The sequence below is a fragment of the Talpa occidentalis genome, unplaced genomic scaffold, assembly GCF_014898055.3.
Source record: "Talpa occidentalis isolate TD23 unplaced genomic scaffold, MPIMG_talOcc4v2.1 talOcc4.4, whole genome shotgun sequence".
In the NCBI taxonomy this organism is placed as follows: domain Eukaryota; kingdom Metazoa; phylum Chordata; class Mammalia; order Eulipotyphla; family Talpidae; genus Talpa; species Talpa occidentalis.
The window spans coordinates 131,000,618-131,025,742 of NW_023604295.1; the positions used below are offsets into that span (position 1 = coordinate 131,000,618).

General features: G+C 39.3%; 2 protein-coding genes across 7 annotated transcripts in view; one reads left to right on the plus strand and one right to left on the minus strand.

The window, feature by feature from the left end:
• Positions 1–378: 378 nt before the first annotated feature.
• Positions 379–25,051, plus strand: CENPU (centromere protein U). Its single transcript, XM_037526400.2, is given in 15 exon segments — positions 379–1,024; positions 2,912–3,044; positions 3,732–3,780; positions 6,006–6,117; positions 9,264–9,360; positions 9,778–9,838; positions 10,592–10,825; positions 12,574–12,631; positions 13,954–14,062; positions 15,484–15,562; positions 15,782–15,829; positions 17,174–17,235; positions 18,421–18,488; positions 18,491–18,576; positions 19,602–25,051. Coding segments are annotated over 14 exon segments (1,224 nt in total). The 5' UTR covers positions 379–1,024; positions 2,912–2,997; the 3' UTR covers positions 19,716–25,051.
• PRIMPOL (primase and DNA directed polymerase) overlaps positions 12,650–25,125 on the minus strand; it is a 33,826-nt gene continuing 21,350 nt past the window's right edge. For all 6 annotated transcript variants that reach the window (XM_037526392.2, XM_037526395.2, XM_037526390.2 and 3 more), the window contains 5 exons: positions 22,853–22,942; positions 22,672–22,780; positions 21,131–21,213; positions 21,004–21,050; positions 12,650–20,329 (listed from right to left, as the gene is read on the minus strand). In XM_037526392.2, the coding sequence (XP_037382289.1) occupies positions 20,072–20,329; positions 21,004–21,050; positions 21,131–21,213; positions 22,672–22,780; positions 22,853–22,942 (587 nt within the window). In that variant the 3' untranslated portion in view covers positions 12,650–20,071. The remainder of the gene's footprint in view (positions 20,330–21,003; positions 21,051–21,130; positions 21,214–22,671; positions 22,781–22,852; positions 22,943–25,125) is intronic.

A 25,125-nucleotide genomic window follows, 5' to 3' on the forward strand; every position in this document is an offset into this window, starting at 1 on the left:
ATCTATTTTTGGGCATTTGGGCTGTTTCCAAAGCTTAGCTATTGTAAACAGTGCTGCTATAAACACAGGGGTGCAGGTGCTCTTTGGAATTGATGTTTCTGTGTCCTTTGGGTAAATACCTAGGAGTGGAATTGCTGGATCATATGGAAGCTCCATTTTTAGCAGGTTGAGGACTCTCCACACAGCTCTCCATAGTGGTTGGACCAGTAGAATCTCAAACTATTTTGAAACAAAGTATCTAGCAAGTACTTATAGTCGTCACATTCCTTGTAATATTTTTATTTTCAAGGTCCATCTGTTTTTGTAATTCAAACCACAGACTGAAAAGCTGAACTAAAACACTGTCTGGGCGGGGGCAGGGGAGAGGGGGCGATCAGGCCACCCCTTCCTATCCTTAAAGAAGCGCACCAGGGCGCGTCATGCAATTTTTTAACAAAGGGTGTGCATCTTTAAATAAACTGCTCCCTAACTGTTATTCTCCATGGCTTCACTGACAAACACCTTGTTGGCCGCACCTAGGGCAAGTCAGAGGCTCAGACTTAGCCAGGCTGGAAAGGTCTGGCGTTGGTAATGCTGGGTACAGTCACGCATGGGGGAGTCGTGCCTAGGCTGTGGGGAGACTGCCTGGAGAAGGGGGCATTTGTAGATGCAGGGTGAAGGTAGAAGATGAGTTAAGGAGAGAGTGGGGAAGGCTGGAGCAGGACAGAGTGTAGATTTGGAATAAACAGTCTAGACTCCTGTGGCCAGTATGGAAGCGGGGAAGACTCCCCTAAAGGAGAAGAGGATTTGGACAGAACAAAGGCATTGAAGGCCAGCTGAGGAGAGTTAAACTGTTAGGCCAGTGGCTTTGGGTTTTCAATTTTTTCTTCCCTCCACCCCCCACACACTACATTTTGCCTCCGGGACTCATGAAATCTGTTTATTCCTCCCCTAAAAAGCACTGGAACAAATACACCAAAAATCTTACATATGGATTTACAAAGGTTTCCATCTTTTGAAAGCCCCTTCCTGCTCCTAGCCTAAGGTAAGGAGGAAATGTGACCATATTTTTTTAGCACAAGCAAGAGACAGTAGAAAGAATTTAGGTTAAGAAGTTACGTTATCTGATTTCTAGCCCTGTTTCTGTTACGTGGCTGTGACCATTCGTATATCATGGAACTAACAGAATTATCATTGCCATAAAATGAATACCTGTTCTACCTGTCTCTGTGGGTTTTGACAACTAAATGAACCTTGGTAACATGTTAGAAATGAAACCAGCAGACCCTTTGGGAATGGGGCCAACAGTCTGTTTTAACAAGCCCTGCAGGTGATTCTGATGCCCAAAGTTGAAGATCTACAGCTGCAAGCAATTTCTACTTTTTTTCCTGTTTTTCATAATAATGTTTATTACATTATAGCACACATCTGCGCATCTACACGCAGTAGCTCATATCCAGGACAATCCAGGTCAATCTTATGTCTTATATTCTCTAATATTTCCTTTTTTAAATATTGGGGAAAGACCTTAGAGGCTATTATAGAGCAACCGTTGAAATTTGGAGCTGGACTGGAATTTACATCATCATGCCAATGTTGAATTTCTTGATTTGGAAATAGTGTAGTGACTACGCAAGATAATGCCCTCCTAGGAAAGATGCACACGTGTTTAGGGGTGCACAGTGTCTCTAGTTACTCAGTGTCTGTAGGTTACCACTCACATACAAAGCAAATGAGACAAAATGTAAACAGTTGACAAACCTGGGCAAAGGGTATACAGAAGGATCTTAAACTATTCTTGTGAATTCTCTGAAAATTGGAAATTCTATCAAAGTATTACTCAATGAAATATTAGTTTAGATGCATTAAACTGATTCTGCCATCCACAAATATCTGCACAGTGTGTTTGAAGTTGGAGGCAACAGTGATGGGAGTGTTGTCAGAAGCATGTAGAATTTGGGGGCACCCTACCCCCTTCTCCTGTCAGTGATAGGGTGAGGCCAAGGTGGTGAATGTACTTGTATACTAAGAACTGACTTTGTTTTCTTGGGCTGGAAAAATGACAAAGCATCCAGGAAAGAAAGTGTATAAAAAGGCAATTAACAAGGGCAAACACAGAATGGGCATTATCACAAGCTAAGCTCATGTTTATTGAACTAATAGTCAGGGACTGTGCACGGTACTGGTCAAGTGTGTTCCCAGAGAATTGTAGAGTCCTGGGTCACACTGTGGCTATCATCTCCTGCTTCTCTGATTTCCAGTTTTTAACCCTAGTCAGTGTTGTTTGACCTCGTTTACTTTATAATGGTGAAGATACACAGCTGTATCCTTCTAATGCCCAATGGAGGGGACTTGAAGGGATGGAAAGAGCAGGCTCTGGATTTGGGCTGACGTAGTTTTTAATGCAGCCTTCTCTCCTTCCTGGCCAAGTGTTGCTGTGAATAAATCCACAGCTGTAAGATGGGATTCACGCCTGCCTATGGCATGTTTAGTGCTAAGTGAAAAACGTATGCTTGTGAGCCAGGCCCGGGATGGAACAGTGCTTAATAAATGTTAGTATGCCTAGTGCTTAGTTAATGTTAGTAAATAGTGCTTAGTAAATGTTAGTATGCCTAGTGCTTAGTTAATGTTAGTAAATAGTGCTTAGTAAATGTTAGTATGCCGAGTGCTTAGTTAATGTTAGTAAATAGTGCTTAGTAAATGTTAGTATGCCGAGTGCTAGTGCTTTGTAAATGGTAGTATGCCTCCCTTTTGCTGAATTCTGCACAAACAGCCATTGCTATTGACTGGACCCTCCAAGAGAAGGAAAAAAGCAAGACTGGGAATTTTCCATGTTTCTGAGGGAGAGAGGTTATGTGAGTTTATACACTAGTGATGTGGTTTCACCTATAAAAATGTAATTAAGTGAAACATGGCTTCTGCTTTCTAAAAGGATAGTGCCATCACCTGAACATCATTGAACATACACTGTTAATGCAGCTAATGAAGAATGTAATTTGAAATGCTTGGGAAGGTGTCATGCTCTGCACCCAGTTGTGTGTGTGGGTTTCTACCACACGAAGCAGGTACCCGGCAACTTCATTCTGACCCTCTCCTCCCAGAGACAGCTTCAAAGTCTACAAGTTAAGGACTCATTCCCACAAGTCTACTGATATCAGTCAAAAGCACTAGGCTCCCAGCTTATCCATGTCTGTCAATTTGGTTACAAATTGGAGGTTCCCTAGGTTGGACCAATTAGAGCAACTTGCAGATCTCTGAAGCACTTCCTTCTGCTTCCCACCTTGTTAAAGGACATGATAAAGGATACAGATGAAGAGCCCCGGGGAGGCAGGGGTGCTTCTGTCCTAGTGGAGTTGGGGTGCGTCACCCTCCCAGTATGGAGGTGTTCACCAACCAGGAAGCTCTTAGAAACTCCTACTTGGGGGGATTTTATGGAGGCTCCCTGACAAGCATGCATTTTGAGCCTCTATGAAGAATGAAGTGCAGGTGAAAACTCCAAGCTTCTCATCGTGGTTTGGTCTTTTGGGGGCCCACTCTCCATCATGAGCCTACCCAGAGTCACCCCACTATACCAAGGATACTCCTGGTGTTCTTAGCACTTAGACTTTTACAAGAGTGTCAGGAATGCTGTGCTTGCAGCCAGGACGGAGACCTGTATGTATTTTTCTGTTACCTCAAAACAGCGTTGCAAGTTAGTGTTTTCCTCAATAATTTTAAATATTTCCTAACTCTGTGTTTTTGCTGTTTGACAGTGCGAGATATTCCAAGAATACTTTCGGAAGAGCGCATTCCACGGATGATGTGAGTTATCCTTTTACATTTTACTGTAATTTCCCATCATTGACAATACAGAATTTTGTGGGCACCTCAGTTTCATAGTCCTCACTTGGTAAGCTCAGTGTTTTATTGTAGTGAAAAAGTATATTCCTTTTCCCACATTTACCAAAATTTTGGAGAAAAAGACCACTGTTAACATTTTTTTTCTGGGCCAAAGTTGGTTTTATTTACTTGGATAGTTGACATGTAAAAGTTGCAGTTACTTCTAGCTATTTCTAGCTATTTCTAGCTTCGTGGTTTTCAACCACTGTTTGATTTCCTAATATTCCAATTAGGCAACGTTATAGTTTTACTTAGGATAAATGTTTATTAAAGGCAAGTACACTTCTTTAAATCCTTGGGAGCTAAGCCAAGTTAGCTTTCCACGGCTCACGTGGTTGGTCTTGGAGCCTTATAAAGGAGCTGTTTCCTGGGGCTCCTGGAGCCAGGGTGCTCCCTGCTCTGTCCTGCGCCTCAAGTCCTCTGTCTTGTGTGGTCTCTCCACCTGCAGCCCCAGTCCCCCGAGGGTGACTCTTTTACTCTGAAGGTAAAACCTTACGGATAATGAAATTGGAATTTCATTATTTATTTATTTTATTTTTTTACTTATTTATACAAGCACTGGGTACAGTCAGAAGCGCGGGAAGGTGAGAGAATTCACCAGAGCCAGAGCGGGGAGCAGAGCAGGCAGAAGGACCGAAGTACACTGCTGAGGGGAGCAGCAGGTGGCAGAAGTCTGCACGCCATGTGGGACCCTCGCTCTGTGGCCGGGGATCGAACCGGCGCTGCAGAGGCTGTGGGCAGCTTCGCAGCCCAGCGCTCAACTGCTGCGCCACTGGGGGGGCCCAGATTTATTTTATTTATGCATACAAGAACTGGAGTGTAGGCCAGAGGTGCAGGGGCTGGGAGGTGAGAGGATTCACCAGAGACAGAGCGGGGAGCAGAACAGTCGGATCTACGGAAATCCACTGCTGAGGGGAGCAGCGGGCGAGACAGGAGAGGTCTGCTGTGCCATGTGGGTCAGCTGCGTGGCCTGTGATAGCTTGAAGGCCCTGAGACTTTAACCCCTGCGCCACCAGGGAGACCCTGAAAACCATTCTTAAATCACAGAACTATACAAAACAGCCCTTCTCTCTGGGAAGCCCCAGGATACTCTGCCGGGTTTTGCTCAGCTCTCCGCTCCCCCAGACTTAGTGCTTTGCTTTTTGGCATGGGTCTGTCTCAGTTCTCTGCCCCGGTGGCTGAAAACCAGGGTGCTCGGGGATCCTTTACCCATACCCCCGGCCTTAGCAGAAAGCCCAGTGCATCTGCAAATGTCTCTTCAGAATCCCGCTCTCCTTTCCTCCTTTGGGAAGGGGTTGTCTACCTGCGGGCGGCCCCATTTGCCGCAGGGAGCATCGAGGCTCTGTCGGCTGCTTTTGGCGTTCCAGCCCCCAAGACTGGATGACTTCTTTCATTAAGGGTCTGTGAGTGGCGATGCTTTTGTTCTGTTTGTTAGCTTTATTCCCTCTCCTTTATATCTCCCCATATTTCCTCATCTTGTCTGTGAATGTACATTCTCCTTTTTTCCCCAGCTACTGTTGAAGTATTTCTCCCTTTCTGTATGTTTTGGTCTTTTGATAGGATTTGTGGTAACAAACCTCATGAGGTTTGTCAGCACAGTGAACTGTAAACCCTGGTCGCTCTCCTTCAGCCTGGACTTTTGAACCGTGTTTATAGTCTTCCAGGTATACAGGTGTACTCCTGGGGACATGGCCCGCTGCAGCCTAGGGGCCAAATCTGACCCACCACCTGATTTTGTCCAGCCCTGCAAGCTAAGAGTGGTTTTCACATGGTTGAAATAAAACCAAGAATACCTCATGACATGAAAATGATATGAAATTCCCATTTCAGTATCCATCAGTTGTTTTAACACAGCCAGGCTTGCTTTTTCCTGCATTGTCACCCCACAATGGCTGAGTTGAACAGTTCGGCAGAGAGACTTTTTAAGGTCTTTTGAAGAGAACTTAGGACCTCCAAAGTCTACTATATTTAATCTCTGGTCCTTTATAGGAAAATTTTTTCACCCCATGGTTTACATCAGCAGTCTATGTCCTTCTCCCCCACCGGAGTGTTCCGGATCGCGTCTGTAGGTGACAGAGGCAGCAGGCGTGTTCTTGCAGTGTTCTTTGTTAGAGTCGTTTCAATGACGCTGATCTGTTCACTTTCAGAGAGCTGGCCGAAAGCACGAACCCACTAATGCATTTGATTACACTTCTGATACCTCGAGCCCTGGCAAGCTGGATGAAAATGAGAAAGATGAAGAACCTTATGAAACCTTTGGTTAGTATTTTAAACCTTTACCCTACATTTTTTAAAGTAATTTAAGCAGTAATTGAGACGAACCACTAATAAAGATTTAGACAAATCTTTAAATATAAAAATCCATTGTCTGCATATAAATATCATCTGAGGAGTACTCACTAATTTGAATTAATTTTTCTCACTTCTGGGTATATTAGAACTAAGAACCCTCCTCAATTTGATCAAAGTCAACAGTCAAGAGAGAACATCTGTTATATTGTGTTCATGTAGCAAGAGGAATGTTTGGGGAGATGTTGGGTAGAGAAGATGGATGATTTCCCCTTTCCTTAAACATGCCGAGGCAGCAGATGCTTCAGGAGAGCCAGTGGGAGAGCTTCACTGGTGTTCCTTGGGGTGTGAAGATGACAGCGCTGGTGCCTGGTTGTCCAGGAATATGTGAGTTGTCCAGATGCGATTCCTTCTGTCTCTGTGTCAGTGGCCACTGCAGAGACCAAAAATGATAGCCAAAGTGCCACGTGCCCCTAAATCTAAAACTGCAGTGATTGGGGATTTTTGTTGGCATCAGTTTTAAGAGAATTTTGGGGGAAAAAAAACCCTTCTCACATGGTTTTAGTGTGGCATCTGATATTTTTCAGTCTAATTTTTTGTTAAAATATTGTGCCTCTTATAAGATGAACAGTAATCATTCCCAGGATTCATCTTTTATTATGACTTCCTAAAAATGTTTTAGTGACTTATCTAAAAGAAATAGCAAAAAATCTGATAATAAAATGACATGATTTAAAAAATCAAGATGTAATTGACTCACCATAAAATTCTCCCTTTTAAAGTGTGCGGTTCAGTGGTGGTTTAGTATACTCACAGCATTGTACAACCGTCACCATTATCTTACTCCAGAATATTTTTACCACTCTGAGGAGAACCCTACTGTACCCATTAGTAGTCACTCCCATCTGTCTTTCTTCCCAGACCCCATCAACCATAAACCTACTTCCTGCCTTAATGATTTGCCTATTCCAGACCCGTCACAGACTTGGAGTTGCTGTTATGTGGGCCTTTCTTGTGGCTTCTTCCTTTTATCCTTGTGTGCTCGGGACTCATCTAAGTCGTAGCGAGCATCAGTGCTTCATGCCTGCACGTCTCTGTGGCTCAGTAGGCCATCGTTTGGATAGCTTCGACCACGTTGTGTTCTCCAGGCACCAGCTGATGTACATTTGGGGCATTTCTACTTTTTGGCCAATGCCAGTGAACCTCTGTGAACATCTGTGCCAGGTTCTGTGTGGGACGAATGGACGTCTGTTTTTATTTCTCTTGGGTACACACCGAGGGGTGGAATTGCTGATTCACTAGTAATTCTGTATACTTCACCCTTTGAGCAGCAGTTTTACAAACAAGTTGCACCGCTGTACAGTGCCACCTGCCACATGTGACCACTTCTTATTATCTGCCTTTATTCTAGCCTTTCTGGTGAGTGTGATGTCTCATTGTGTTTGTAGTCAAATGTACACACAAAACAGCCACCATTTGAACTTTTAATCCTGTGGGTCTATAGCATTAAGTCCATTCACATTATGTAACCATCATCACCATCCATCTCCAGAAAGAACATTTTCATTTCTTCCAACTGAAACTTTAGACCCATTGACCAGCAGCTCCTCACTCCCTGCTTCCCCTGGTCCCAATTTTGGGCCTATGAATTCGACTACTCTAGATACCTGCTCTGAGAGGACTCACCGCATTTGTCCTTTCGGGGCGGGCTTATCTCACTTAGCGTTATGTCTTCATAGCATGTGCCAGAATTTCTTTTAACATCCCATCCTGTGTCTGTACCACATTTTGTTCATTCATCCATCAGTTGAGGTTTAGATACTTCTGTCTTTGACCATTGTGAATCACGCTGCTGTGAACATGAGTGTGCAAGTATCTGGTTTTATGCCCACAAGTGAAATTGCTGGATCATATGATAATTCTGTGTTTAATATTTTGAGGCACTATTTTATATTCCCACTGGTAATGTGTAGTCATTCCAATTTCTCACATCCTCACTTGTGGGTTTTTTTGTTTGTTTTTTTTTTTTAAGACTTACAATGCCGATCATCTTTTCAGTGTGCTTAGTGGACATTTATTTCCTTTGGAGCCCCATCTATTCAAATCTCTTACTCCTTTTAAAATTGGGTTATTTATCTTTTAATGATGAGTATAAGAGTCCAGCTTACATGACTGGTTACAGACGGAGTCAGGATTGGCCCAGGTCTCTTGGTATTCACAGTAGTAAACGAATCCCTTTGCCTAGTTGAGGGTAATCCACAGCACTTTTGAAAGTAAAGTAACTTTAAAATTGTGTAGTTGCTATGTTCATGGTTTAAGCAGCTGCTTATTTGAAAACATGTTGTTTACATGTGTGCTGTCAGCGCAGAATTTGAGCATGAAGAAATAACTGCTTAGCTCTCAGCAGGCCGCCCCTCCTCCCAACCCTTGCGGCAGTTCAGCTCTGTCAGCGCTGGCCACCCCCCTCACCCCCAAGTTCTTCCCCTGCTGTAGCCCCGGCCCATTGTGCCAAGGTCCCTTGTGCTACTCCTGTTGCAGAGCAGGAAGGAACAACTTTCCATCAGGGCTACTTGGGCTCTTTATCTTCTGCAAGTGAACTTTTTATGCTAACTAAAGACTCTAGCAATGCAGCGGAAAGTAGGAGGGTGGAAGGTGGGGAAGGACCGGAAACCCTCGCCAAAGGGCCATTCTTTCATAAATGTCGTGTGCCACTGTGTCCTCAATATTTTGTGAGGCAACAGAGTCATAAGATTAGGCCAGGCATGGCTGAGCCTGCAAGTTTATCATCAGTGTAGCAGTTTCCCGAGCAGAGTGATGGGGCTCTGACAGGAAAGGAAAGAGAAACTTAGACTTCCTGTTTATATGTACTTTGTCATTAAAAAATTCCATGTAATATATACACCTACAGAAAAAGAGAACATAGTTAATAGATACCCATGTATTGGTGAAGTGGTTGAAATATTTTATTGTTGAGATGTGAGAGCAAAAACATTTGGGAAGCAGTTGTCATTATGATTTTGTCAGCCATTTAAACCAAAATTGCTTCTTACTCCATTATAAGGGAACAGACTTAAACGCTGCCAAGCAGACTTAAAGTTGAACTTTGTCTTATGTAGACCCTCCTCTACACAGCACTGCTATATATGCTGATGAAGAAGAATTCTGCGGACCATCTGTTCCTTCAACTCCTCAAGGAAAAGAAGCAAAAAGAAGGTACGATGAGATTTTAAGCAATTGTTTATTCATGATTTATGGGGTTTCTGAGAAGCCCTTTAAGATAGAAACTTAGAAAACTAAATCTTGTTTAAGATCTTTGGAGCCAAATTAGGTTTTTCTTCGAGAATCGGGAGTGTCATTGGAGTTGTGGGGGGGCCGGTGGTGGGGGGGGCGCCTGTGAGGTTCTCAGACATGACCACAAGGTGCTGCAGTCATGGGGCTCCGCTACCTTCCCAGCACAAATGGCTGTGGTCTGGGTGTGGGAAGATGATGAAGATCAGTAAATCTGGGAACGCAGCATGATGAGTGAGAAATCTTGTTAAACCGAGCTTTCATATTGGACAGTCAACTTAGAGAAGACGTGGATAAAGTGAAATAATGTGCAAGGAACTAACGGCTTGTTCTTTGGTATAGCTCAGACACTTTTGAAACTGAAACAAGTGAAAACGAGCCTGTAAAATTTCATGCAGGAAAGGTATGTAGGAGTTCTCTTTTCTATTTTAATTACTAAGATATTTCGTGTCCTATTTAGATTGGTTGTAAATACAGAAAAGGTTCTGCAGCAACATTTTTTTTTTGTAGAAAAGAATATTGTGGTTGAGAAGTTACTTTTATAATAAAAAGTGAAATATTTTTATGTCCAATTTTTTTTTAAGAGACAATTTTTGTTTTTATGTAGAAAACTGGGGTATAGGCTAGAGGTACGGGGGGAGAGGTTTTACAAGAGACAGAGTGAGGAGCAGAACAGGCACATCTACTGAAATACACTGCTGAGGGGAGCAGCAGGCAAGACATGTGTGCGCCATATGTGGGCTAGCTCTCTGGCTGGGGATCGAACTCAGGCCATAGCGTTGATAGTGCTGAGATTTAACCTGTAGGCCATCAATGAGGCCATAATGTGTTTTTTATTAAAGAGGTCTCCTGTCTCCATGCGCTTTGTCAGTCCTTGGTGCACTCATAAGAGAGTATGGATGGTGTATATGAAGGTAGCATGATTTGTAAGGACTTATCTGGAGCTCTTTCATCGAAGTTTCCCATCCTACCCAGTAATCATGTTTATGTTTAATTTTGTTTTTTTAATTTTGAGGTTTAGAAATTTCTTATTTTCCTATTATGTTTAATTTTGAGGTTTAGAAATGATAAATGTGGGTCTTACGGTTATCTGCTACTACAGTAAGAACAAGCATTTGTATTTTCTGAGTCCAGTAATGCTGTTTTCTTGATACAGCCAAGAAGAAAACTCAAGCCCATTAGTGATGAATCTGAAAGCGACGAAGAAACTGATGTAAGAAGAAAAGTCAAACCAGGAAAGAAAATAAGTTCACAACATGAAGCTGCACCAGCTACAGCAGCGTCAGAACTTCCAGAGAAACCACCTGAATCACTTACTCATCTACAGAGAGGAGCCCCTAGCGCCGAGTCCTCTGTTGAAAGAGAGACCCTGGCAAGAGAAAATCAGCCGGTAAGAGTGTCTGCCTTTGTCCTGGAGAGAAAAAAGTTGATCTGAAAATGTTTAGGAGGAAAATAAAACATTGTCTCTCATTCTTTAAAAAGATTTAAAAAGATAAATTTTCTATTTTTCTTATTACAAAATGTTTTAGAAATTTTAGAAGGCAAAGAATGTAAAAATCCCTTTAGTTCCATCAACCAAAAATAGCCACTGTGAAGGGTTTTTGCTCTTTCTCCATACCTTCACTGAGAGTGTCTCATCCTCAGTAGGGCCATGTCAGTCATTAGTCTGCAATACCGTTTAATGCATATACAGCATTTCACTCATGAGTGTCATAGGTAATTTCTTACTCATGTTGCAGTTTTAAAACTTTAAAAAAATCTTTTTGTAACTAAATCTTTGTGCCTATTCTTGATCATTTCCTTGGAAAAAAAGATGCCACAAGATTTATCAATTATGTATGCTAAGATTGTTGACATGTCTTTTGGTGAGGCTCTTAATATGTCAATCATTAGTTCAGTTGGCTTCGTGTTTTCAAAAAACAATCCTTTCTCATATTCAGAAATTTCCTATTGTATGGTAAGGTTTCTCTGCTACACCATCTTCTACTTCAGCCTACCCTACTTCCACTTTCCTTTTATTTCTGGACTCCTATTTTAAATCATTTAGTGTTGTCACACAGGTTCCTTAGAGTTTCTGACCATTTTTCTTCATTTTTCTTCTAGATCGCTCTCACTCTGATCTGCAAAGTGGATACATTTATATCACTTGGTCTTAAGTTTCCATGACTACTCTTTTGCAATTTACAGTCTGCAATGAAGCCCATATATAGTGTGCAGAATAGTGGCCTCCAAAAATATGTCCATGTCCTAATTCCAGGTGACTCTGGATTACATGGAGGATGCATCAGAGGTGTCACAAGTATCTACATAAGAGGCAGACACAGAGTAGACACACAGAGGAGAAGGCAATGTGAAGATGGAGGCAGAGAGATTGAGGTGATGTGGCCATGGTTAAAGTTATGCGCCAGCCACCAAAGCGGGAAGGGACAAGGACCAGATCACCCTCCAAATCCCTGGAGGAAATGCTCTCGGTGGCAGCTTGGTTTTGGGCCAGTGAAACCTACTTTGACTTCTAACCTGCAGAACTGTCAGAGAATAAGTTTCTGTTGTTTCTAGGGAATGTCCACATGGATCTCTGACACTCTTCTCTGAGCAACTTTTCCCAAGTTCTTCAGCTGCATACTCAGATTTCTGCCTCTTCAGCTGAGCAGGACTGCCACTCTCTGCTTGGACTTTAGCTTGCTGTGCTGCTCTCTGGCAGTTGTTCCCAACCTGGGGAGGAGGCATTCAGCGGGCTCACCTTTGGAGAATTCAGTCCTGAGTTCCCTGCTGTCCGTGTCTGAATAAAGTTGCTAGCTCCTTCCCCCATTTTAGCATTGTTAGGGCAAGGGAGCTAGATGCAGCTCTGTTAATTCATCATAATGGCAGCAGAAATTAAGTGATTCCACACATTGTTATCTTAAATAAAAATGTTCAAGTTCTTGCTACAAGGCAACTGAAAGTTTTAGTTTTTATTTTAAGACAGTTTAATTTTTGTACTGTTTTCTTAGATAGCTATTTTATATAGCTAACTAGTATGTTAATTTAGAATTAATGACAATTATAACTAAAATAGTGAGTTTTTGATAATACTGTCTTAATTTTTATGTTGTAAGAGAAAACATTTTTCCTTCATAAGAGTCTCATTTTTTTTTGTAGGAAATTCAGAAAAAGGAGCTGTCTCGTGGCAAAAAGAAGAGAAAAAATGGAGACTCAGGTACACAATAGAGTTTTATACTTTGTCACTCTTTATTTAAAAAGCTGTTTAGTAAATTACAAGTACATAAAATTGCCACTTTAAAAATTAATACTATGACTTTAGAGTAACCAGTTTTCTCCATCATATCATGAAAACTTTCAACATACAACAAAGATGAATTTCACAGTACATATTCCTATACCCACCACATAGATTTTATTTTTTTTTTAAGATTTATTCATGCATACAAGAACAGGGGTATAAGACCAGATGTGCGAGAGGGTGAGAGGATTCACAGAGACAGAGCGGGGAGCAGAACAAGCAGACAGACCGAAATAAACTGTTGAGGGGAGCAGCGGGCAAGACAGGAGAGGTCTGCCGTGCCATGTGGGTATCTCCATGGCCGGCCGGGATCAAACCCGAGCTGCAGAGGCTGTGAACAGCTTCACAGCACTGCACTCAACTGCCTGCGCCACCAGGGAGGCCCTCCACATAGATTTTACTATTAACATTTATTTTGCTTTATCACCTCCTGTCCACTAATCCACTTAATTTTTCATCAACTGTTTTTCATAGTTTTCTTTCTCACTATTTTTTGAGATTCATCCATGTTGCTTTGTGTCAATTTTATTGACATAAGATAGTTTGTTGAAAAACATTTAGGAAGAAAGTAATTTTCTTTCTTCAGTTCTTTTAAAAAAATATTTTTATTATAAAGTGTTTATTTTAGAAAATTTAGAAGATATGGCAAGGAAAATAAAATCAGCTATAGTTCCATCACCCAAAAATAATCACCCTGTTTTTTGGTCTCTGTTATTCAGTTCTTTTTACTGAGCTTTTCAGATCATGCACTTGTAATTAAGTATTCCACAACACCATTTTAATGAATGCATAACATTTCATTCATGATATGCCATGTAGTTTTAAGTATCTTACTGTATTTTACTACAGCTGCATCAATACACTGAGTAATCTTGATGTGTTCTAGAAGTGGCCTATCAGGTGTATTAAAATTCAGAAAATACTGTTAATAAAGAGTAGTGTTGTATAGCAGCAGACAAAGATGCAGCAAGATAATTAAAAAGTAGCATTGCTTTTGGCTGCTTCATCAGAAAGGGGGAAGGGAACCAAGAGGATGGCTGAGAGAGACATTACAGACAGGGGTCTGTGACACAATGCACAGGAATAGGAAAAAGCGTATGGAAGAAGTCAAACTCATTTCTTCAACTACATTGTTACCAATTTGGTGGAACTATTTTTGTTTTGGGCTTTCAGAACCCTGAAATTAGAGCCAAACCATTGATAACAGGATAATAAATTAACTTATCTTAATGTTCTAGATACTTCTGACTATGTACATATTTGGTGTCCGAAAGGAAAGAAAACAAGTGACATCATGGAGTTAGATGTTGTTCTGTCTGCATTTGAAACAGTCTTCTTAGAATATAAGTAAGTCTCATGAAGTTGTGATGTAACTGCCTACAAAATTTCCCTAGATGCACCACTTTTGCACATTCCACAACTTTTGGTATGTAGTACTTCTTCAGTCCAACATAACAATTCTGAGCCACCAGCTGGGTATCCCACAATTCAACCCAATTTTGACACCCAGAGATAACATGTTCCATAAGACTGTCCTCTAATTCAGATGCGAGTAGTAAATCCAGGTTGTCACTGTGCTTCTGACCAACTGGATATAAATTACAAGTTCCCATGACCCCCTCCTTGGGGTTAACTAACTTGCTAGAGTGGTTCACCCAGGGAAACATTTTTACTTGCTAGTTACCAGTTTATTATAACAGATAAAACTCAGGAACAGCCAGAGGAAGAGATGCACAGGGCAAGTGTGTGGAAGGGGACTTAGAACTTCCATACCCTCTGGAAGTGCACCACCATCCCCAGATCTCCATGTGTCGGTCAGCATAGAAGTTCTCCAAACCTCATCCTTTTGCGATTCTACAGAGGTTTCATCTCAGGGGCACAGAGGTTAGGGGGATGAGACAAAAAGTGCAATACTCTAATCACATGGTGGATTCTCCTGGCAATCAGTTCCTGTTCTTGGGTACATACGAAGTCATGTTATTAATGTAACAAAATACTTTCCTGGCTCTTATCACTTAGGATTTCCAAGAGTGTGAGCTGTATGCCAGAACCCGGGACAAAGAACAATTATTTATTTCTTATAAATTTTATACACACATACAATTTCTTCATCTGCGTTGGCTATGGTGAATAGTACTGTAACTTACAGTGGGTGTGCAGTTAACTCTTCAGTGTCCTGCTTTCAGTTCTTTTTGTGTGTATCTGTGTCTCTCCACAAGTGTGTTGCTGGATCATAAAGTAGTTCTATTTTTAGTTTTTTAAGGAACCTCCACACTGTTTCTCATAGCAGTTATTTTTACAATCCTCAGTGTACGAGGCTTCCAGTTTCTCCACATTCTTAACCTCTTGTGAGATGATGTGCAAATTTTTCTACCTTTTCATTCTGTTGGCTAGTTCAGATGTGTTACACAGTTATTCCTCTGGTTGTAAGCAGACAGAGGGGTTAAGGGCTGTGGTGACTGGACAAGACAGCAGGAAAAGATTGGGAATAGTTCTAAGTATTTATTTCTACATTCCTTGGTAACATCTCTGGCCATGACCACTGCACAGAGATACGATGACCATGTACCCTAGAGTTTAAGGGGAAATAGTTCTCGTTTTCTTTTTCTTGAGATACTTGTAGTATTTGAGACTGAGAAAGGGCTGTAGGCTGACCATTATTACCATGTTAGATATTCAAAAGGTATATGCCAAATTGCACATGAAACATACCTTTCAAAATGCTGTATATAACTAATTTGATCATTATTTTGTTTTACTCCCCATAGACAAAAAATAGAATCTAAAATTTTAAAGGATGCCATCGATAAATTTCATTCTAATATTAAAGAAGAACTCATCAAAATGGTAAGTTCATTGAGACAATTTATTGGTCTAAATTCTTACTTACTAATCTGGAGACATCATACTATTAGAAAAGCTTGCATTTGCCGGCAATTTAGTAAGTAACTTATTAGACCTACTCATACTTCACATGCTGTTTTTACGCTAAATGTGATAAATGTTAAACTAAAAAATGTTTCATTTTAGAGAATGCATGCAAATATTTGTTTTTGTTTTATGTAGCTTAAAGAAGTCCAGATGGTAAAAACTCTGAAAAGGAAGAATGCTAAGGTAAATCACTTGTGTGATTAGGGGAATGTAGTTACATAACATACTGACATGTAGGTTTAAGTAATGACTTGATTCTAGGTTTTATGACCTTTGAAATTAATAAAGATTTTCTATCTTTTTAATTAGGCTTTTATTTGACTGTGCTTGTGGTAGATTGCATGAGTACTATTAATGCAAGTTAAGGGGATGCTAATCATCTTTGTTTCCTAAGGCTTCCAGACTGTCCTTGTAATCCTTTTTTTTTTAAACAAAGATTTATTTTTATTATTTATGCATACAAGAACTGGGGTGTAGGCTTGAGGTGCGGGGGGGTGAGAGGATTCACCAGAGAGAGAGTGGGGAGGAGAACGTGCGGCTCTACCGTAATACACTGCTGAGGGGAGCAGGGGGCAAGACAGGAGAAGTCTGCTGCACTGTATGTGGGTTAGCTCCCTGGCTGGGGATTGAACTCAGGCCACAGCGGTGATAGTGCTGAGATTTAAGCCCAACACCATCAGGGAGGCCCTGTCTTTATAAGATGAGAGAAATTTGAGCCATCTCTAGTCCCAAAGTTAGCTTATAAATGACTATCAGAATTACCACTTATATGGATAAAAGATTAAGTAAATGTCCATGTATCACTCCTATGGCTGTCCAAAAGAAAAATCTTGTAGAATAGAGGGTCATGAGTCTTCTCATCCTGGTGCTGCTGCTACTTTAGTGCTGCAGCACCGAGAAACTATACAGCAAGTGTGCAAGGAGAAACAATCCAGGAAGCTTAGAGTTAGGCCAAATGACCTCTGCAGTTCTAGCTTTAAACTTGTGTGACTCCAGGAACAAAAGACCAGCTCTCCTTCTATGTTTATAATAGAAATGGATTTAAAATGTATGTACTTTCATTAGTGTATAATTCTGATTGGTGATTTCTGCATGTGGGAACTGTCTGCCTGCCTCAGCAATGGAATGTCAGTCACTAAAAGTGGTGATTGAGATATTTATCTCAAGTACAAACTGGACCATGATGTTCCCCAGCTTTTAATATTTTCTTAGTGTACCAACTTTTTCCTAAAGTCCTTGTTTTATATATCCAAGGATCAAGATCTGGCCCCCACTTCCTCTTTAAAGCCTTCCTGAAGTAATATCCCTGTGATTCTTATTCAGAGTTCCCTGTTCTTTTCCATCATTAGCACATATCACAAGTTATAACTGCATACTTACTGTTGGTATGTAATGCCTGTCTTCCCTGTTAGACTAAATTGCATGATAGTTAAGAATTGGGTCTGCCTTGTTTCCTACTGTAATTCCAACACTGACACTGTAGGTGCTCAAACATTTAAAAAAAAATTAAGAGAAAATTGTATTTAGATAATTTCAGATACTGAAAAGAAAAGGCAGCGCTTGATTGAAATCCAGGATGAACTGCTTCGGTAAGATATTACCAAAAACCTCTTTGAGAATATTCCTACACGATTAATTTGTGTTACGTGGGACTAGTAAAACTTGCAGCTATGTTGCATTAAAACCCTGTTATCCACGACAGCCTGGAAACACAATGAAGGAAAGTTATGCTTCTAGGTTGAAGCTTTTTCACTAGCACTCCTCTACCTGCTGTCAGATGTCGCCACCCTAACCTCAGTGGCAGTCTTACTAGAGGTTTAATGCAGAAAATCTGAAACTAGACTACCTGAGTTGGAATCAAGGCCCTCCCACGTACTGGCTGTGCAGCCTTAAACAGATTACTTAACCTCCTAGTAGTCAGTTTCCTCATTTGTAAATGAGCAAAGTAATTATATACCACATTAGGTATTGTGAGAATTAATGAGTAAATACACAGAAGTGCTTCACGGTGACTAACTGGTAACATTTTTTGTCAATGTTATTCAAACCTAATTTTTCCATGGCACTTACAGGAGTTCATTCTCAAGTGTTAGGAAGGCTGGAGCACACATCAGCCACAGAGCTAGTATTTCTTAGCAGTCTTCTATAAATCTAGGTCTGTTATGCAAATTGGCGGGTTGTTGGTAAAGCAGTGTAATAAGCAGTATCAGATAAGCTCTCTGCTCCTAAGGAGTTTTAAAATAGCTTGATAGTGGTATTATCAGGAAAGATGAAATTAAGTAGTTTGCTACAGGAGTTTAGAAGTTGGCTGTTATTCCACTTGTTTTGCAGGCCTATGATACTTTTCATTGGCTCACGGCAAGAAATATAAAATTCAAAGTAATAAAGTGATAGACAAGTCTCAAGTTTCCCACGTGCCGGACACTGTCCTAAATCTCATTAACCATCATAATCCTGTGAAGTAGGTTATGTCTATGTAAGGCCCTGGTCTTTACAATTGTCAATGTGAGATCATGCAGGCATATTTTACAGATCAGCCTTTTGTGTTACTGTTCTAAATTTAATCTTAGAAGTTGAGAAGTATATTTTGAAAAGACATAGTAAGAGAAAAATGGGATTCATCACTATTTTAACTTGACATGTGAAAAATCTAACTTGCTGCTGCTTTGCATTAAAGGCACAGGGAGGTAATTTATCCATAGTAACCCCTAAGTAGACTTATATTCAGTCTCATACACTATGGTCTGTTACACTTTGGAAAATTTTTGTTTTAGGTTAGAACCACAGCTGAAACAACTACAAACAAAACATGATGAACTTAAGGAGAAAAAAACTTCCTTGAGAAAGCAGCAAATTTCTTATCTAATTTAAAACAACTTCATCAAGATTATTCAGATATTCAAGAGAAAAAACCAGGTGTAAAGGAAACGGTAACTTCCATTTTTATTTTTAACTGTACTTCAGAAAATATAGGGCTTTTGCATGGTAAAATACCAGTTTTCAGGAAAGAAATGTAGATGCAACTCAGAAAGCAAGTGAAAATTGGTCATGTCACTTTTTTAGCTACTTAGTGAAAGCTGCAGGAATAGAGAAAAATCTAAAATGCTGACTTAAGGTTTTTATGCTCTAGAGAATTAAATTTCATCAAGGGATGTTTACCTGTTACAATCCCAAGTGAATAACTGTGCTTTCCTTCATTATAATTGCAATCAGTGTAAGACCACTCAGATCTTTTAAAGAGCAACTTCTTTTGCTCTTTGTCCAGAAAGTTGAGAAACATAAAAAGGACATACAGAAAATGTGGCATACTGCTATTATAACTAGCTCAGATTCCTAAAAATGATTAAGTTATAGAAAAGTATTAAAAATTTAATTCTCCTGAGCCTAACGTTGATATAGTAAAAGCTCTAAAAATACTTGAGGTGGGGATTTGGTTATTAAACTTGGAAAAATAATAGCACTGACTGAATTTGGTAAACACACAATTCCTACTAACATCTTTACATGCCCTCAGTGCCCTTTTTTAGACTTCTCTACTAGCATCTATCCTTTTTATTTTACAGATTAGATATCTGGATCTTACTTTTCCTACTAAAAAATCTAGCCCAAATGTTAGCTTTTCCCCTTGTTCCTCCCTGAAAGCTAGTGACAGTCAAGTTTCACCAATTTTTGTAGATAAATCGTAGCCATGAGATCAAACAGACCCCAAACCAACTTCTGACCTACCCCAGGAATGACCGTTAAATAATTCAGGTGCCAGTTATTTGAAAGGACTGGTCTTCTGAGATGAGATCAGCTCAAATGTTGCAAAGACTTCCTCTGCAAGTTTATATTAACAAATGTGTCCTAAGGAAACCAATTTTCTTAATGATCCTAGTGCTATCAAAACTGACATTTGTCATAATATTTAGAGCTGTGTAACATATCAAAATACCTGCTTATCTTCCTTCAACAGTATGATTTATCCAGCCTTCCAGCTATGTTATGTAAAGCAAGAACCCTTTTGGGAGCTGAAAACCATCTGCAAAGTATCAACCATCAATTAGAGAAGCTCCTTGACCAGCAATGAATCTACTAAAAGGTGCCTGTATGAAGATTAGACTCATGCTCCTGTCTGTTGTCTTCTGAAACTGCACTTTTGAAAGGGGAGATAGGTTTCTCCTCATCATTCAAATTAACTGATCATACCTAATGTTCATAGTTATTTGTTTATAGAGTAGTAATAATTATCTTTCCTGGTTAGTGTCTCCAAACATATAACAACTTGGCTTAAAAATTTCATTCCTTACTGAAGTACACTGAAGCAAGTTTTCTGTAAAACCTAAGATGTAGAAATTAAAATGTTGCTTTAAACCTGTTTATTAAGAAGTTAATGTGTGCCTTCAGGCAAATTAATTACCTGGTTCTATAAGTGTCCATGGTTAATTAGCTACTCTTTTCATCTTGTAATACTTCTATAATTAGTTCATCAGGAATTTCATCCATGCCACTATTATAACTGAGAAGACTGCCCTCTGCAGCTTCAGCTAGTTCAGCGTCTTCAGTGGCTTCCAAAAAATAAGTATCATCAGTGTCATCATTCCAATTGGCATCAGAAGATATCTCTGTTGACAATGTACTAGATGGTTTATGAAGGTTCTTGGCTTCACTGTTTGTTATTTGATCTGTCATCAACTCTTCTTCCTTTATACCCAAAGGGGAAGGTAAGCAAGAGTCTCATAAGAAAATACAGGTTATTCAATGTGATAATTTCATTATATACTCAAGGTATTATACCTAGATTGTACCAATCAACATAGGAATATGAGTTCATTTATTTATACGTTACTGCCATTATAGCTCAGATAGCCCTGAAACTCCAAATTTGTATATACCAGTAGTTCCTGTGGTACATTCTTTCATATGTGACTGCATGTGTATGTATGTATATATGTGCATATATATAAAATAGCACACGTAATACAAATTCTGTTAAGATGTATACCAAAACATCTACATTGGTTAAGAGAAAAATGTGTTTGGCAAGCTGGTGGTTATCTACCAAAATTTAAAATACATATACTCTGATACATTTCTTCTTACAGATACAGTTGTTTAAAGAAACAGGGTATTTTGGTACACTATGTAAAGGGAAAAAATGAGAAACTTCTTAAATGTTTGTGACAGTTTAAGTAGGTATCAACAGTTTTTTCTACAGTGAAAGAATGAGGTATGTATTATGTGCTGAGTCACTACATTGTATTTCTAAGTGAAAACAACATGTGCCAGTGTGTTTAAAACCTATCTGAGCTCAGTAGACACCCTATTTCTACTTCATATATACTGTACCAAGTAACAAGAAAAAAAACTGCACTTACCTCTCTAAGGAGAAACAGCAAAGAAACTTCAGCAGGTAACGGAAAACCTGGGTCAGAAATATAGTAAAACTATAATAATTATATTTATCACAAAGTAAAAATTAGGTAACAAAAATTAATAACTCACACTCAGATTTGAAGTTTTCTGCTTTGCATACAGGGTCGTGACATTTTTGATACCAAATTTCATTTTTCAAATCAACTAAAATCCTTTATGTAAAAAAAGAAAAATATTTGTTAATAACCCACTGGGTAGAAAACAAAATCTAGTTATGTGCTGTTTACAAGAGATAGGCTTAAGATTTAGAGAAAAGATACAAAGTAGAAGGATGGAAATAGATAACAACTAAAAGTAAACTGTGGCTGTCAAAAAATATCACACAAAATGGACTTCAGACATTGATAAACGTTACTTGCAGGATGGCATAATTCTCAGCCTGTAGCCACCAAATAAGATAGCTTTCCTCTTATGTGTTTTGAAGCTAACAGAATCTCAAGGAAAAACAAATCTACCATAAATATTTTAAAAAATTCTTTGTAAATGATAAAATAACCACAAAAAATTCCATAAAGGGTGTGGAAAATTCAACACAAGTAAAAAGCAATGAGCAAGTTTGATAATCAGTATATAAAAATAGTGCTTCAGATAATTAGAAGCAGTTCTTCAATCACATACAGAATTATAAAAACTGACTGCTAGCTCTACAATGTGATTCTCATCAAATATTTAGTTCACACAACACATTCTCCGACTACAAAAGAAATTACATGAAAATTAAAAACTAATTTTAAATAACCAATGGCTCAAGGAAAAATCATAATAGAAATTAGAAAATCCTAAGGATGGACTAGATAATACACATTAAAATATGTCAGATTGAGCTTAAATCATCCTTAGGGGAAAATTTAGACTCTTAAGGACTTAACAAAAAAATAGCAAAGACGAAGGAGGGTGGCAGTGTTCTTTCTGACTCAAGGATTTAAGAGGTTATACAATACTCAAAAGGGGACATATCCCATCCACAACAATTACATGTAAGAGTGAAATAAAAATATTTTCTTTTATGTTCAACTTACTGTTGATCCAAAAAGCTACTAATCTGTTATGACAATACTTATTAAATTGACTGAAACTAATTAATAAACATAACTATTAGCTGTTTATTTTCCAGCTTCAGAGCCATGTGGAAAAACTACAGGTACCACAAGCAAAGTCTGGGAAACTCTGAACCAATAATTGCTTGGAGGAAAGTCCTTATCTACAGAGTGCTCTCTGCAGGCTTTTTCTGATTCCTGCATACAGGAAATAAACCCAGTGCTTATTTAATAAGGCTACGGTTCCCTGGAATTGCCGCACATGCTATGTAATTTTGAGTTCAAACAGTAGATGTTTCATAACCTCATCACTTCCCTGCTGGGTATGGTCCTGCTCACTCTGCCTCAGCTTTCCTCCTGCGTCAGGAAAGGCACGCGGAAAGGACCTATCAACCATGCTGCATGTCTCAGGCCTTGTGACTTCTGATTTCTTGTATCTTTAAAATTACTAGTAAAGCTAAAACTAAATCTATTATAAAAACATTTTTACATTCTCAATTTCATTTAAAATTATGAACATTTAAATGATAATGGTTAGATATAAAAAACTTATTGATGAACAGTATTTCTCACATGATATTGTTACTCTTGTGGGCTCTTCCAATGTTTTCGCACCAGCGATATTTACAAATATCATAAACCAGTAATTCTTCTGGGAAAAAGTAGTTCCAACGCCGAATTCCTGGAATGTAAATAATGTTTCTAAATGTGTTATCACCATATCATATAACAGTTAATATTAAGATATCTTTACCTCCTTTAATGCCATTTTTATTCACCAAAGAACGAACAAAGTGATCAATTTCAGGGTAGGGTGAACACTGAAAACCTTCAATGGTTTCCACTGCAACAGAAACAAAAATTATAAATTATAACAGCTTAAAGTTGAGCTAAATTCAGATTAAACTAGTATTTAGTACAATATGGGTTTATAACCACCTAGTTTTTATTCCCTTTTTTGCAATTTGCCTACTAGTACATGGGTCCCTGTACCTACAGGGAAGTAGGTAAAATGCAAATCTCTCGAATAACTAATTTTCATAAAATGCAATTAAATCCTTTCAATCCAATCAAATTCTCTCAGCCCCTTATATCCAGGAGCTGGCTTAGTACTATTAGCTAGGCCTTGGTATTGCTGCAAACCGACTGGGTATACTTGCAGCCCAGCCCTGCTAACCTGTTAATCATAAACTATTTCACACAACTTCACTGTCACTTAAGGCCATTCTATGGCCATGATGACTCAAGAGAAAACAACGCCACCCTAATCATGTCTGAACACAGACCAAACATGAACAATTTCCAAACCACTAAAATAACCAAATTCTTCCCTCCCTATCCTAACAAAAGTAACTGCTGCTTCCTTTACCAATTATAGCTTTAGTCTCCTTATCTTCTTCCTTCTAGATGAGATTTTTCAAGATAATTCATTTGTCAGAATTAGATTAGTCAGACTTAGAATTATCCCTGACTATACCCAATTCAAAACAAAGCAACATTTCCTTGGACTCTCCTCAAAATCACATAAGTCTGAATCCTTTAAGTCTTCTTCTAACACCCTTTTACTGAGATGCCCCACAGTTCCCTTGGGTCTGTTTTCTTTTTCACTGTAACCAGTAATTCAGTTTGCTCAAGACTGGTGTGTTCCCTGGTAGCCTTCAGCTATAGGGCAATAACTCAATTATATTTTGTACTTAGAATCAACTGTAAGAATTAATTAGAATACCTTTTTTAAAATCTCAGTTTTTAAAGATAGAATCTAGTTTTCTTAAAGCTTATATTTCACTTACAAAATAAATATGATTAGAACAGTTTTACTAAATAAAGTAGAAGTGAGAGAAACTTAAAGCTCTGCCTTGAAAAAACTGTTTAAACAACCAGAAGAAAATAAACATAATACCCATTTTTTTAACAAACTTGTGATCATATCACACATAATTTGAGTCTACTATAAATTTTATTTTTTAAGAACCCACGTACAGGCCAGATATGTGGGAGGGTGAGAAGATTCACCAGAGACAGCAGGGAGTAGAACCGGCAGACGGACCGAAAATCACTGCTGGGGGAAGCAGCGGGTGAGTCAGGAGAGGTCTGCCGCGCCATGTGGGATTCTCTCCGGCCAGCTGGAATAGAACCCGCACTGCAGAGGCTGCGGACAGCTTCACAGTGCTGCGCTCAACCAACTGCGCCACCAGGGAGGCCCTACTATAAATTTAAAGGCTACAAGAGTATTTTATAGTGTGATCAATTCCATTCTGTCGTACATTTCAGATTGCAGCTTTTTCACTGTTACAATGACAGACCAAAATCTGTTTACAAAAAATGGTTTCTGGACAGTTTACATATAAAATCTTAGAAAATAACCTGCAAGATCACTGTAGGAATGAAACAGGTTTCATGAAAAACTGCAGCCATTACAAGAACTAGGTATCTCCATAGAAAAGAAATATAAAAAATTCTGTTAAGTGAAATAGGAAATAATGTGTTATCCATCTCTAACAGGGGACAAGGGAGAAAGAGGAACTTTTAGTTTTTTTTAAATCTTAATAGGTGTTCAAAACAAATCTACATTTTTGTACTATTTTGAAAAACACCATATAAAAAAATTAATAAGCTTTAATATAATTTTATAGCATTTCATTTTGGACAGAAACTTAGTTCAAAAGTATAGACAGGAGGGCCTCCCTGGTGGCATAAGGGGCTGAGTCTTAGCACTAGCAAGCTATCTGCAGCCACTGCAGCATGAGCTTGATCCCTGGCCAGGGAGCTAACCCACACGGTGCAGCAGACTTCTCCTATCTCACCACTGCTCCCCTCAGCAGTGTATTTCAGTAGATCTGCCTGTTCTGCTCCCCACCTCTGGCCTATACCCCTGCTCTTATATGCATAAATAAATAAATTTAAAAAAAAAAATAAAAAAGAATAGGGCCTCCCTGGTGGTGCAGGTGGTCCACAGCCTCTGCAGTGCGGGTTCGATCCCAGCCTGCCAACGAGAATCCCACCTGACACAGCAGACCTCTCCTGACT